Below are 16,149 nucleotides of genomic sequence, written 5' to 3' on the forward strand. Positions count from 1 at the left end.
GGCGTGTTGGGGTAGCCGTCGCCGCCGCCGCCGTGCTGCCCTGGGTGGGACAGCGCCTGCGCGGCTCGCGCATAGGAGGTCACGTGTTCTGCTGGGAGTGCAAGGGTGTGTGGTGTGTGGTAGTGCGCGAAGACAAAGTTTAGTGAATTGTCAAGCGTCAAGCGCGTCAAGCACGAGGTGCCGCGGCACAAAGAAAAGAAAACAAACCAAGCGCCATCCAATTGGAAAGGATAGCAGCTTGCTGGGCTAGTTGGTTCATTGCAACACTGGTTCATTGCAATTGCAATTGCAATTGCAATTGAACAATTGCAATTGAACACTGGTTCATTGCAATTGCAACACGAGTTGCAATTGGAAAGGGCCACGGCGCTCACGGGGGCCAATGACCGATGCCCACGGAGCCAGAAGATAATCAATCCAAAAGTAACACACAGACCAGAGGGCAGAAAAACGATGCACGCAGGCCTAATAGAGGAGGAGTCTCAGAAGCGGCACCAGAAGAAGGTCGGCCACCGATTCGGGGGTTGAAGACGGCCGTCGGGTTCCGAACTCGAGCCACCAGGACTTCACCCGGCCGTGGCCTCCTGCCAACCCATTCCTGGGCGTCAATACTCCATCCGTTCGGGAACTGCTGCCCGAGGCCTGTGAGCGTCTGCGCCCGTGGGCAGAACTGAGAGCTGTCGGGCTACGGGCCTGAGTTCCATGACTAGCTGGCCGGCCAGACTAGCTGCCCGGCGGCCCTCCTCGCGCCAGCGTTGGGACCGCGAGTGCTTGCAGTCATCAAGTGTTAATTCGTGTGCGTGTGCGTTTTTTCGCGCCTGACACCTTGCTTGTTTAATCCTGTAATTTACACTTGCAGTAAAATTACGAGCCTTACTTTGAGTAAAGTTTGCATACCTTTCTGTCGAAGAAATAACGACGTCGAAGGAATGACGAAGGGCAGTATGACGACGCCGGCAAAACGAACAATGACATAACGTAACGAAAATAACGCTGGTAGCACGACTGTGCTACCAGCGTTTGCAAGTCGCAAGTGATGACGTACTCTCATGACGGCATTATAGTATATCGGTCGTTGTGTATGCTAGTGCCTGCGGTGCTGTCGTCCCGATAACCGCTGTGTATACGTATATTGTACTGACATGAATAAAGGCTAATTCACATCGGCGACTGACAGCGGTCGCGCGGCCAAGTTGGTCGCAAAGCGACCATTCGCAAATGATTGCAAATGGTAGCTTTTCGAGCAAAGCGAACATGTTTGGGACATTCGCTCACTGCTTGATTTTTCAGTCGCGCGACCACAGTCGTAAAACTCCTGAACCTATCAGACGTGCAGGAACAGGACGTCTGTATGCACCATGGAGGAAAGAAACAAAACAGGAGAGGCCCTGACGTCACGTTTTTGAAGCCGGAAGTGCAGCCATGTTGGTGTTCCATCTCCCTTTGCGCCTCCAATGAGGGGTTCTGAAGCTTGCCGGAGCAGATGGGCGCGAACTTTGAACTTGCATTGTTATGAGCCCCCGGAAGTGTGTGCTGCCGACGCGCGTCAAAACAAAGCCTACGAAACTTCTGTAGCAGTTTTAGTGAAGCAGACACGCTTTATCGAAGACCCGCTCTGTCGAACACGACGAATACCGCGCCGTGATTGCTTGAGTGTATCTGTTGCGGGCTGACACTCACACTCACAGACCCAAAACACAACTTTCAAGCTTGCACACCACACTCCAAAGTCAGCTTTTCTCGCGAACAAAAGGTACTGCGAGAAAGACGCCGGCGGAGCAGCAGCGAAAGTTTCAGGAGCGCGGTTGCTATGGCAACGTTGACATTTGGGGTACCACCCGTCCCAGTGCTCATTTGCGAAAAAACAGCACGCGACTTCCGCGACATTTTCTCCAACGCGTCCGTGCTGGCCGCGGGGGCCTCTCCTGGGTTTCCTTCCTGCATGGTATACACTGAATACTTATTTTACGTGGCGATGCAATTTTTACCACATGGCGACTGGCTGGTCGCACTATCTAGTGTGAGCATCGGTCGCCTTCAGTAGCTTTTTTGCCTTTTTGGTCGCCAGTTGCACATGGTCGCGCGACCTCCTGAAGTTGGAGTGGGCAGGTACTGCTGCGTCGGTTCTTCGCGTGTGCAGCCGCCAAGGGACGGACGCGACAAATTACGATTGTAAGACGACAGCGTCATCTCCGATGGCGTTACGACAATGGAAGGAAGACGACTGTGTGACGACGGTGGTTTGACGACGACGATGCACGACGGTGTCACAACGGATGCATGGCGCGACGACTGTACCAAAAGACTATGACGACGATGGCGGGGCGACAAGCATCGAATGACAAAGATGCTGACGTCACGACGGTGGAACGACCACGACGTCGTCATGACGACGGTATGACAATGAATGCATGACGACTGCATGACGAGAGTCGAGTCGGACGACGAATTAAGCTGGAATGACGACGACGCAAAGACCACGGTGGTATCACGACCCCGAGTGCATATCGTACAGTGGATCAAGCTATTAAACAACTTTGGCCACTGGATCGGAGTAGAAGGCGTGACGAGTCATGTGATGAAGCTCGAATGACGACATTGGAACGACCAGTTGGTTGAAAACTTGGGCCCTGAGCCGGTATAAGAGGATAGATAGATAGATAGATAGATAGATAGATAGATAGATAGATACAAAATACCAGAAGTATGCACATAATGTTCGTCGATCGCAATAATAATAATAATAATAATAATAATAATAATAATAATAATAATAATAATAATAATAATAATAATAATAATAATAAAGCTGTTGCTGTTCCCATCCCTAACTACCACATTTTCTTTTCTTTTTTTGTTCTACCGCCTGCTTCTTGGCGGATTCCCAGTTGTGGGCATGTGTCAGTGTTTGGGAGTATCATCATCACCATAAGAATAACGATAATCATCAGTGTCACGGAAATCTTGTGCGAAGCGACAGCGAAGACTGCGCGAACCCCACAGCCTTAACGGCCCGACAACCAAGCAGAAGACGCAGCCTTGTGAGGCGTAAGTGGAGGAAGGAATCACCGCTGGCGGCGGCACGTCGCGAAGTTGGTTTACGGCCATGGCGTGCCTAGCCATGTACGTGGTGATGGGCCTTATGGTCTTCTTCGTGTTGCTAGTCTTCCTCAGTCCCTTCACAGGATGGCCTCCCGCCTCTCCGGTAGCAGCCGTGCCAGTCAAGAATAAGACCGCAGGTGCGAAGCGCGTACCGTATTACCTTCTCGTCGACGGCCAAGACGAAGCAACTGCAGCACCGCCGATTTTCGGACGCGCTGTGCGCCGCCGTGGCGCTAGACCAGCGAAAGCCGCCTCTGCAGCCGGTGGTCACAGGGACGAGGAGGCGTCGTCAGGAGGTTGAAAACGCGGATGCCCTATAGAGAGCACTCTTAACCACCCTTCAAGATAGCTTTAGAAGAGGCAAAAAGTGTTTGTTGTGCGACTCCTCAAATGTTCTTTCTCTTTTTTTTTTCTCACGCGTGTGGTCGAGCTGCTGTGCTGCGACCTTTAGACCTTCAAGCGCGACCAGTGTCGCGTTGCTGGCCTTTCGCAAGCTTTCCGTAAACGGGTGTCGCAATCGATCAATCTGTAGTAAAAGGCTCGACTGTGATGACCGCGCTGGTGATCGTCTTTCATCAAGATGTATATAAAAGATGGATGTCGTGGACCGTATAACCTCGATTCATCCGATAGTGTTTATAGCGCTTACCTAATTGAAGTGATTGTCTTGTAATTGCCTAATTTTAATTAACATCTTTATGTTACTGGAGTGCTTGTGAGTATATTAGTCAATGACGCAACCCTTCGAATTTGGCATCACGCGCGCAATCTTAGGAGGTATTTTATATACCGCCAGCATAAACTGAAACGCCGATGAAAAAAAAAAAAATCGGTAGAGAAAATATCTCACACGCAATCACTGATGTGTAACGCCTAATCGGTGTCGCTAATGCATCTACATTTCCAGAACATTGTGCGCAAGCTTGAAGTTCACCAATGCTGTGCACACTGCATGTCCAATTCGAGAGCGTGCTAGGTATGTTGTTAGCTCTTCAGTTTAGGCTGGTAGTACATTTCTCTATGCTTATGCATATGGTAATTATTTGTTTGTAGAAAAGGAGCTGCAGCTGGAGATTCTAAATAAACAACAGCCAAGAAATATCTTGGAAACGTATATGCACCACTTCCATATTCTGCACGGCCTGGTATGCAAGGTTTTTCCGTTACAAGTCGACAGCGACGCCTTCAACGCAAAACTAATTCATGGTTTTTATCAACAACATTAGAGTAACTTCACATTTTTCAGTGCTATAACATCATAGTTTGTAAAGAAATGTTGCACGTCGAAACTAAACTCATCGAAATTGCTCCTGTTTATGAAGTTGTATAGCCCAGTTGCGGATTTACGCCCTTTGAGCAATTAACGTTTACAAGTTTCTATAATTTTGTCGTGGTGTTTCAGAGCAAGCTCAATCATCCACAAGTCATTAACAATAACTGCGTCCGGTATAGATACATACATCCGCACACTCATTGTTTCATATGTGAGTTGCAAATTTATACGATTTAAAGCCCCTTGGTAATGTGCGTACGGGGTCGCGATTTAAATATGTAAGCGGGAACCACCAAGTTAATAGAAAACAGTGTTTACCGTTTCTTTCATCGAATTTGACCTAGAATGATTACAGGTACTCGAATTGACGTTGCCGGAGATGTCATCGCCATTGTCATGACCGACGATCACGTGTTTCTGGATCTTCCATGCATTCGTTGCCATGAGAGAGAGAGATAAGTTTAATGATGCGAAATGCAGAGAGGTCGGCCTGAGGTAAATTCCTCTAGCCAGCTACTCTGCGTTGGGGGAAGGGGAAGAGGGAAAGAAAGAGGGAAGAAAGAGGCGCATGATGGGTGACGATGATGAGAGAAGGAGCATGTGAAACATATGGCAAGCACTTTGGCATGCTCAAAGTCTACAGTCCAGGCCCGTACTTTTTAAAAAGTTCAGTAGCGCCATGCATGGCCTTGAAACTTGATAATAACCATAAATACGAAAATGGTGATTATGTCACGAGACGTCATGCCGATGGGAAGGTACTGACGCGTGTGTGTATAGATAAAGCCCACTTGGGCCCATCCGGTACGGTGTGTTTGCACAGTATACTCCGTATTTCTTCTGCACAATGCAAGGCGCTGAAACTGCTGAAATGCCCTGAAACGATGCCGTGTAGAGTGGGATTTAGTCTACTATCGCGGTAGTTCGGTAAAACGCAACGAACTGGAGCCTGCCAACCGAATTTTGCAGTAAACATCAAAATGAAATATTTCAAGTAAGACGAAGAGAAAAACAAAAGAAGAAATGCATTGGTATATTTCTGTGAGATTTGTTGTTTGGAGTGTACCTGGAAAGTGACAAGGCACAAATAATTACACAAGTTGCCGACATTTACTTCGTGACATTTATTACACGTACTTGAGAATGACAAATACAGTTCTATGCAGCGATCACAACAGATGAGACGTGAGAGACATGCATATGATTTCCGCTTTCATTGGCATTTTCTGGATGTATATAGTGAGAAATGGTGAAATCAGTGAAATCCATGAACATAGATGACTGTCGATGCAAGCGCGTTTTTGCATGAAAAGAAAACATCTGTCTGACACTCCACGTTTCTTGCGGACGCGTTCCCTCCCGTGAATTCACAGTAACGTGTGCGCCATACGATTGTCTCGTTTCAAGATTTTAGAGGATGCATAACTAGTCTTTTGTCAAAAAGTTCGAAGCATGGGCTCGTGTGACCACACAGCTGTCATTGGGTTGTGGACCGGAGCCCTTGCAAGACTTTCTAGTCCCAAAACTCTCGAAATTGAGATGGGCAGTGCTGCTCACACTCCCGAGTTTAGCGGGTAAGGCTGGCCGGGCGTGCTCCGGCAGCCTCGCAACGGCGTTGAGCGGCAGATCGTCACTCGCGAAATTGCTTCGAAACATTTAACGAAGACCGAGCGTATGTGCGCTTCGCCGAACCTTACGAGTATATCGCAGCAGTAAGCAGCGAAGGTTACATTGGTGTTGGTATAAATGCTAGGCTGATGGCAGTTTGACCAATCTCCAAGAAATCATTTTTTCGACAAACCGTCTGCAATTATCTAAACCTGCCGCACAGTGATGACAACTTGATGAAAGAATAGACACTGCAGTGAAACTGAAGCGAACAACCTCGCTGACGGACGCCATTTACAATACCGCAATGTAGTGAACTGAAAACTAAAAACGAAGAGCGTCTGCCACGTTATTGATAAAACGAACAATTTGCCCCGGTAAATGCCCAGTTTAATGTCATCCCTTCCTCGTTATGTCTGGTAGGCTGTTTCACCACGACACATTATTTGCTTCCTCATTATGCTATATGTCCTACCAGTCAAATGCGACGATGTTTGATTTAACCTCACCGATTTTCTTTTATGCACGTGACGTCAGTGCAACTGTTTGTACATCGACACGCCAGTCTAAGGCACATTGAAATATTGAGCACCAAAGTCCGCAGAGTGGTTTGCACTTGGCAGTAGTGAAGCAGGAATGAATTGTACCCGGACACTTAGCATGTATGCAGGGCATTCTCCGACATATGTACAATTTACACACACGTAACGAATCTTGTGTCTACACGGTTGCACGTGTATCCTAATGTCGCGAACGTGGATTCTGCGATCACGACAATGAACATTTAGCCATCACAGAGTGCTGCATCTTTCAACACAATTTAGGGTTGCATAGAATTTGCAGGAAGAGCTTAATTGGTCATAATTTTCACGAATATCACGTGATTACAAATATAGAAGATGTCGTGAGGAGGCTGGGTGGGCGTTTGTCGCTGTTGTAGATCGGGCCATTAGAGCTGCACTTCCGGACACCCTTTCTTACTGTAGCCAGACCAATGCGTGCCATCGACCTCGTTCCTTTGCATTACGCCTGAGTTCACCGGTCGCCGTTTGGATACCTGTACTTTGCATCATTGTGTGTTGTGAGCTTTCCAGCAAGGCTCAGTCACTTATTGGCAGAGTTTATCTCAGCCTTGAGAGGTAATATTTGGAGGGCAAAAGTAACCTCGCTGGTATTTTCGAAGCATAGCTCTGAACTTAGGTGAAGTTCATTCTCTGAAATTCTGAAAAATAATAAGGAATTTACGTAATATTCGTGCAAATATCTTACAATAATGCACCATCAAACAGCGGCGACGCATCACTGACCGTATTACGACCTCAGTCGAAACACTTGTGGTCCTCTTCGTACTCCAATTTTGGAATCGCGAAAAGCAAGGAAAATTCACGAGGACAAAGACTGTATGAAAGGGTGTCCTGTTCAAGGAGAGGTCCCATACGAGCTTAGTTGCGTGCAGTGCTTTATGACTTACACATTTTTGCGGCATGCGAGGCTCGGACGAGCGCAGTGCTAGCTAGACTTTTGCTTTGTGTTCCTTTGCGTGCACTGGCCTGATTTTGTACTGCAAGATCACTGAGGCCACTTCGCTCGACATATTGTAACCACTTGTCAATGACTAGTTTTTGTCTCTTTGTCAAGACCTTGAAACATCGTCTCGTGAAAAATGACCAAAAAGAAAAGGGCTATGAACCACCGCTGGAACTTGCGTGAAATTGGCGACGAGATGAAAGACGTGCTCTCCTCCTTCGATCGAGATCGGTACAAAATAAAAGGGGCAAGAATGACGCAATATAATACACAAGATAATTAAACCGAACCAACAGTAGTACAAAGGACCAGATATGAGCAAAGGTTGATCGCAAGTTACATCTCACAGCCTAGGTCCAATGGCAAGACACAGGAAGGAAAACGACACTTTAGCCGCACAATCGACATCCGTACGTCGTCTCCTGCCCCCCCCCCCCCCCCCCCCTCCTTGTATTGTCATTAGTTCTAGGCGCTATGCCGTAATCAGCCCCCTGCACCAACTCGCTCGGTAAGAACAACTGTTGTCGGGCGCAACCTTTGTCGCAACCGCAAGACAACAATGACCAGACCTTGCCTCGCTTTTCGTATACTGGTCCCTCTTTGGCACTGAGCACACAGTTTCTCGCTGCTGCCGCGTTAACAAATGTGACAGCTTGTGACTTGTGCGGGCGACGGACGACCTTCATAAATGTTCGCTGTCGCACGCGCGGAATGCTGAGTTGTGCGCGATGCGCTGAGCCGCGGTGGCCTCGAGCGAGCTGCGCATCAGCGGGTACTGGAGCAGCACCTCGTTGAAGTTCTCCACGGACAGAGAGAAGAGGTCGCAGTAGGTGTCCGCTATGACGCTCGCGTTCCTTGTAGTCTTGGTCAGCAGGCAGATCTCTGCGCGGACGGACGAAGGAAGTGAGAATTGTAGAGTCAGAAAATAAATAAATAAGCTACAACACCATGGTGCGTATAGCATCCGGAGGTTGATCACCTTACGTCTGCACTTCGTCTATGGCAAGTCGTTCCGATAAAGTGATTATTTTTAATTCTAATGAACTGCTCCTTTGCTGCAAATGTCGCGCATGCGGCGCTCAGACAAGGCATGCCGACAACGGGGGGATCCAAATACAGTAAATCACCGCCCGCGTCTGAGGACACAAATCGATTTCGATGGTCGACATGTACTTAAGATGCTCTTCCGTGAACTTTGCGTTTGTGAAATAGCTAATACTATAGTGGTTTGTAACTTCCAACGTGAAGTGCGCACCACGTGAAACGTTGTGTACCCGCTTCATGAAATTGGGATTTTCAGGTATATGTGGCTGGTACACTATTGCTGTAAAAAGTGGATGTGTGTTATATGCTTCGAGGTTTTGTTGTATGCCTTGCACAGGCGGCATAGGATTCTTAAAGCGACTCGATTTACGACTGGATCAGCCACCATCTAGACGGCGTGAATACGTAAAAAATTTGAATTAACCAAGTTTGTTTCAAATACAATTTCAGTCATCCATTCGTTCGTTCATTGCCTTAATACTCTGATTGCGAAAATATTATGGGAAGGAGGGGGGGGGGGGGGATCGAAGTAGTGTTTAAAGAGGCCAAAGCAGGTACATTAGCTGCCATGAGTAAAAGTACACGTGGAAAAACATCGGTTATACGAAATGGTCTCATCCGTGTAACATTTTTGTAACTCTCATGGTGATTTACGCAGTTACATGCTTGGTGTCCTGGCGAGCTTTCCAACATAGGCCTTGTGCGAATAGTCATCATACGCCCGTTAAGTCACACGAATAAGTACTTCGATGTTGAACTCTCCGCGAAAAACGACGTTGGTATGTAGTTTCGCAGTTTCAGAAACACAAAGTACTACCTCAGTGACAGGCATGATTTATTGTTTGTGCCCTGCTCGAATACACCGCCGCTTCAAACTTTTCAAGCCAAAAATTGTAGCGCACTCTTGTGTCAATGATTAAAATTTAATTTACGCCACCGTTAAGGTCCTCGTGTTCGCCGAGAACTTTGAAACTAGGCGGAGCCGCTAATAAATTTCACACAATTGGACAGACCGTACAGTAAGAAGGGTATGCAAAACATGCGTGGAATGATAATTAACGTGTGACATTGCTCTACAACGTAGACAGTATACGTATGCGCATCACAAATGAAGGTAACCACGTAGCACACTGTTCACTGTGTGCTATTTTTTACACGCTCTAGCGACCCGTGCAAAGAGCAGGATTGCTGTCAAAGTAAAAGAGAGTTTTCCGACTTGAGAACTCGGTTTCGGGTGCACTGACAGCAGATACGTGCATGCCGTATAACCACGCGCGCGTCTTACAGGATGCGTTTACACGCACCTCCGAAGTAGCTGCCCTCGGACAGTGTGCCGAGGAACTGTGAGCCGTCGAGAAGCAGCTTGACGGTGCCCGACTGGATGAAGTACATCTTGCGGCCCACAGACCCCTGCTGTATGATGACGTCACCAGGTTGGAAGAACTCGTAGCGCAGCCTGGTCACCAGGTCACTCACGAAGCCCGGGTCCACGTGCGACAGGAATGGCACCGCTCGAAGCGTGGCCCGGCAGTTGTGCTTCATCACGTCCTGCGCCACGGAGGGTCGTGCCGTATATATGAGTACGAATGTGAACAGCGCAGCGATCATCCGACCAGAGAATTCATTTGCCCTGAATCGCTTTCAGCTTTCTAGCCCTACAGAACGCTGCGAGACATCAGATGTATTTTTATGACGTATAAGGCAGCAGAACATGACGTCACGTAAAAGTGATGCCAATTGAAGGGTGCAAACCTTCCCCACATAGTGAAGTCACAAAAGATGCTTTTTAGAATAGCACGAGACTTGCGTCATGCAATGGCGGTCACACAGTGTGCATTCGCAGTACGTTTTTTTTTCTTTTTTTTTGCGCATTGCAACCAGCTATTATTCTATTTCGTGCGCAAGACAACTGCAGCCGCTATACGAACTGTTACTCTCCTACTCTCCAAAGGCGAGGGGCGAAGCAAGCGATTGTAGCAGTGGGGAGACGGAGAAAACAAAAGCGACACTGGCAAAATATTTGCGGGGAAGTATAGGGGCAAAGTCTTGGTGCAGCAGGAATAGTTTCGCTGAAAATTATCAGACGATGAGACCTTTGACGTTCCGTGTAAAACATAAAGCCCGTCTACCTCTTATTTATTTGAGCTCTTGTACTCAATGGGAAAAATGTGCACAAACAGTGTACTGGTGAAGCAGTGCTCACCTCTTGAGGGGCTGTGAAAGTTCGGCCAGTATGGCATCTTCGTCGAAAGCCTTTCCTTCGTGCCGATGCTCGAAGTAATTGCGCAAGCGGAACCGAAGCTCCTTGGGCATGCGTCGGTACTGCATGTACTCTTCCACGCGCTCCATCTGCGTGGAAACAGAAGAACACGATGTCTCTGATGAAGGACACTGATGCCAAAGTTATCATCCCTGTCATATCCTTTAACGTGCTATCCACATCACCACATCTGCACACAAAATTCGAAATGTCATGCAAGCCAACAGGCATATCTTTTTAGATCATTTGCATTCCACCACTTTCCCATCCTTTTCCTTTTACACACACATTATAAAACTTGACAGAACTAAACAAGGGCTCAAATACTCTTGTCTTAATTACCGGTATAGCAAGTGCGGTAATGTATGAAAAAACAATGTCTCGCTACGTCGTCCGCTTACATGTGCATCTCTCTAAGCCTAGGGATGCATCGACATCAAAAAAAAAAAAAAATTGACTATTGCAGCTCTAAAGCGCATTTGGCCTTTGACTTGTCGCAAGACTGTCATAACTTCAGTCAAGCATGCGTATACAGACATTAGCTCCTTGAGAGAATCGATGCTTTGAAAAATGCCTACTTGCAACTGTTTACGTCTCATTTGGTATCCTTTGAAGCAGCGAAGTGGCTTTGTCGATGCCTTATTGTGCACGCAGTCGAGTCAATGGCTGTTTTTCAATGCTCGCTGTAGGTCTCTAATGGACAGCCAAGCGGACAGCGACCGTTTTAAGTCCAATTTTGAAACGAAAAAAATACAGCTTTGTGAAGACAGAATGAAAGTAAAAAAAAAAAAAAAACGATGCAGACTTTGCGATCTAACCAAGCCGGTGCACTCCAGAAAAAAAAGTTTACACCCTTTGGGTTGTATCTTGTCGCCAAACAATAATCGTCATCTGCCTTGCTTGCGTTTCCTTACCTGAAAATTCAGCGCTCGCTACTTTCCTGCCGAGGATGCTGTGTCAGGCTGATAAAGCGCAAGCCTTTCATGACTATACGAAGTACCATTCTCGCAGCGTTAAAGCAAGAAAATGCGGACAAGACAGATGGCGATAATTGTTTGGGGACAAGATACAACCCAAAGGGTGTAAACTTCTTTCCGAGTGTGGTCGAGCAGAATGCTTGGAAACTCTACGGCACGGTCGGCTGCGCCAACAAAAGGTATTCGCGCTTTCGTATGCACTTAATGTAAGCCACGTTTTGTTTTATTGCGATATAAATTATATGGACACCACAGGCGCATTTGTGCCGTCGTAGTCGGTGTCGCCGTAATGTTCCGCATAAATTCCAAGTGCGATAACATCGCGATCGCGTGCCGTATGCTGTGGGTGCAAGTGAAAACGTGCGAGGGCGAGCTGGGTGGGGATGGTGGCTCGATCTCGCGCGCTCAAGGGAGGAAGGCGAGGACGAAGCGCGCCGTCTTCCATCGCGCGGAAGACACCGGAAGGGGGGAGGGGGGCGTCCTACACGGGCGGCGGTTGCGCATGGCGTGGCTGAGCGCGGCGGCTTATCTTGAAAGCGATCTGCTGTGGGTACTGAGTCTAGGCGCACCGAGGGCTGATAGTTTCGTGTGCGCTGTGTTCTCGCCGCTTTGTTCGCGTTGAAGCAAGAGGCAGCATGAAGGGCAATTCGCTCGCTGCTGCAGCCGTTCTTCCTTACGCCAGCGTTTTGACGGCGAGTGTACGCGGTCATTGAGTGAGAAGTGTTCATGCTTGCCTGTGCGCACATGACACCATGCTCGGTAATTTAGTTAGTAACCGAATGTTTACAAGTTTATATAACCGATAAAACTACTACCCTTACTTTGCATATAGCTGCCTAATAATTTTCTAGCGCAATCAATAGTTCGCGACTTTTTTCATATTTTTGCACGTGCAAACATTAAATACAACAATAATGTGTTCTCTTTCTTCCAGGTTACGTCAAGTCCCAGAAACGTCTTTCAAATGTGTTCTATAAATTTGGCTCAAAGCTGTATTCTTAGCAGTCAAAGTAGACTGTCTTCAGCGCTGGCCTGAATTGGAACGCACCAAATGATACATGGTTAAAGATAAACTACATAGTCTCGATGGCTTTGCTGAACTGAAGCAACTGAATCACGCAACTCAACCACGCAACCGGAGCTGTCGCGTTTATGCCCGCATATAGTAAGCGTGGTCGCACCTTCTCACGGTGCAACCGCTTGGTGTAGTCCAGGCTCTGGATGAGCGTTGTGGCGTGGCCAATAAGAAGCGCGTAGCCAGTGGCACCAGTGACCATGCCAAGAGTGACGAGCCACATATCGACGACTGTGGCCGGTGCATTCTGTCCGTACCCGATGGACAGCATTTGAGACAGTGCGTTGAACATGGACCAGGAATACTGCTCAAATAGAGGTCGGTGCTGCAAAGCAAATGTAAACGCGCATATTAGTTTGTACTTCGTTCTAAGCAGTTACAGATAAGTCTTAAAATGGACAGTCTGCAGAGGAATTACACACAGTGAGGTAGAGTGTCACATGAAGCGTAGGTTACTTCATGGTTGTGAATGAGCGTGTAGCAAGGAAGTTTAGCCATTTGAAGCACGGGATAAGCTATATCCATCTCAATAGCTCCATAAATTGAATCGATAGCGACGCGTTTACTCGGCAGGCTAGGTGGAAGCACTGGCTGCGTGTGTTAAATAAAGGAAGGCTCACCTATCACCTTCCAGTCTATCTGTGATCCTTACATTCAGGTGGTGTCCTGGACAGGAGGATAGGCAGCAGACAGTTCATAGCGTAGCCAGGAGGGAGGGGTTGGAACACAGGGCACCTGCCCTATTTTCTACTTTGTCGTCATTTCTAACGTTTTTGCCGAAAGGTTTGTGCTGGACAGTTCTGTTGTGACTTGAACAGTACTAACCAAGACATAGACCTCAAAGAAAAAGAGTCGCTCAATGCTTACTTCTTACTTGCAGCTACACTTTATTTCGAAGCGACCACATTTGCATGTTAATTATCTTGATATAATGGATTTATCTGATCTTTTATTTCGAAACATGCTCGTTTCGAAATAAGAGTGCTGAAAGTCAGCCCCGAGTGCGCCCTTTTCTCTCCTTTCTTCGTAACTTTTGGTGCTGTTCAAATCAATATGCTCCATAACTATCTCACGTCCTAATAATTTCAAGCCCTGTTATAGGCGAGCGTTATCAACTGAGCAGGACCGCTGCAGTGCTCCCCAAAATACGTACCTGGATGCCGTCTCTCTGTACCCAGCTGCCCTCGGGAAATCCCTGCATCATGGCTACGAAGAACTGCAGGCAGCCATTCCAGTGGGCAATGAGCAGCATCAGGCCTACCATGTTTGCCAGGCTCAGGTATACCGTTGAGCAGTATGCAAACTGCGCATTCAGGCACACACGTGGATGTGGTTACGGCGGGACGCATAATTACCAAGCAAGAAATGATCTGATTCATCATCAGCGCTCGTCTATTGACCTGAATCAATTATGTGTTCATTTAACCGCAAGCCACGATCGATGCAACAAAACAAGGATCTACGGATGGCCTATATATGAAGTAAAACGTGGAAGTATTCCTTTAGTCTGGCTTACTGGCATACAAACACTGCATGGTGTTGCAAAGCCAGCACTGCAATTCAGTAAACATTCTGATGGAATCAATGGATCGTGAATTCTCAGCAGCAGTTAGACTGTAAATGCATTTTAGATGCGAAGCAGCCTATGGCGGGGGCTTTGTCCGTCCCTCCGTCCCGCAGCGTCCCACACCCTCACAGCGCTTGCGCGTCCGCTCCCCCTCTCTCCTCTCCTACGCTCCCCCTTTCTCTCCTCTAGGAATCCTCTACGGAGCGGCGCCCGCGTTCCACACCCCCACAGCGCATGCGCGTCGCCTCCCCCTCTCTGCTCTCCTACGCTCCCCCTTTCTCTCCTCTAGGAATCGAGCGGCGCGCACGACAGGTGGTGCGACAGCTGCATACTCCGCTGGGGGCGCCACGGTAGTTCCGCAGTATGAAAATGACGGAGCGCGCGCGCCTCATTCTCTCTCCTGTGCAGCGATGAGCGCTCGGGCCGCTGCCGCGAAAACATCTCCCGCTCAAGCTAACCATCTCCCCGCTGCTTCGCATCCACACATGGTTCCCTTTAGCGGGAGATGGAGTAATATTTAAAGTCCATTTGGCTTGCTATTTCACCATAACATCGTATCGTATGTTAAATGACATTATACCCTTAAATACTCCGACATATTATGAATAAAAGGCAGCCCGTGACGCCAAAGCTACAGCCATACCTTTAGAATTTTCCGCTTATCTGATCGCGCACTGACGTGCTCAGAGGGAGAAACGCGTACTTTGTGTGGATAGGCCTAAAGGCATCTCTTATACGTACCGTGTGCTCTTGGAGGCTGCTGAGGTACCTGCATAGCCTGGACAGCCTGAGCAGCTTGAGCAAGCACAGCAGCTTGGCGAGGTGCAGCAGCCGGATGGCGGACAGGGCGCCCGGCTGCCGCAGGCTTTTGAAAGCGCTCTCCACCAGCACGCAGATGTAGTCGAAAGGCACCGTGCTTAGGAAGTCTAGGAGGAACCAGGTCCGAAGGTAGTGACGCGCGATGTACTTCGGGTCCAGGTTCACTCGCTCCACACCTTCGGTTGTGATCACGCCTGCGCCAGCGAGCCTTCGTCAATGTTGTCGTGAGTGACAACCGTCCGACTACGATTTGGTCTTAAAGCTACAACCAGGACCCTGCTACAACTGAGCTATGAGGGACGCCGAAGGGGCTCGTCTATATGTCTGTACGGAGGGTTTATGCTGATATAGGCTATGAATTAACTTTGGTCATTGTTCTTTCATGTGAGTTGAAACATCAATATGCTAGCATTTCCGCAATCCTATGTTGGGACTAGGTCACTGCGGTAAGAAATCAATTGTGCGGTTTCTTCATATGCAGCACTATACCCGCATATCCAACCATACTGCACACGGCAGTAGTGCACATAGGATCTCTGCCAAGGGAGGGGGGAAGGGGTTGAATTTTTGTGGTGGTGGTGGGGGGGGGGGGAGCAAGCACTTTGCATAATATGCAATTTCCTTGCTTTATAGACAGAGGAATCCAACAGACAATAAAATGCCTGATAATTATAATAATATTGACACCAAGGATGATGACGATCTTTGTTTCTCCAGCGTTTTACTCAAAGTAATTTAAGAGTGAATGAATAAATACAAGACAGTGATAGAGTGTTTTTGTTAATCAGGAAAAATCGACCTCAAGCCACCTTCTGAATTGTAATGACAATGTGAACAAAGCACTGAAGGTACACGTTGGACTGGTGGGGCTGGACGCTTGGGGGGGGGGGGGGGGGG

The 16,149-nt window shown here is 48.0% G+C and overlaps 1 protein-coding gene across 1 annotated transcript in view; it reads right to left on the reverse strand.

The window, feature by feature from the left end:
- Positions 1-5,480: 5,480 nt before the first annotated feature.
- LOC119440418 (potassium/sodium hyperpolarization-activated cyclic nucleotide-gated channel 2) overlaps positions 5,481-16,149 on the reverse strand; it is a 53,085-nt gene continuing 42,416 nt past the window's right edge. The window contains exons 5-11 of the mRNA XM_049662914.1: positions 15,175-15,446; positions 14,020-14,169; positions 12,973-13,191; positions 10,758-10,903; positions 10,489-10,492; positions 9,859-10,102; positions 5,481-8,392 (exon numbers count right to left, since the gene is read on the reverse strand). Of these exons, the coding sequence (XP_049518871.1) occupies positions 8,193-8,392; positions 9,859-10,102; positions 10,489-10,492; positions 10,758-10,903; positions 12,973-13,191; positions 14,020-14,169; positions 15,175-15,446 (1,235 nt within the window). The 3' untranslated portion in view covers positions 5,481-8,192. The remainder of the gene's footprint in view (positions 8,393-9,858; positions 10,103-10,488; positions 10,493-10,757; positions 10,904-12,972; positions 13,192-14,019; positions 14,170-15,174; positions 15,447-16,149) is intronic.

The sequence above is a fragment of the Dermacentor silvarum genome, chromosome 2, assembly GCF_013339745.2.
Source record: "Dermacentor silvarum isolate Dsil-2018 chromosome 2, BIME_Dsil_1.4, whole genome shotgun sequence".
NCBI lineage: Eukaryota > Metazoa > Arthropoda > Arachnida > Ixodida > Ixodidae > Dermacentor > Dermacentor silvarum.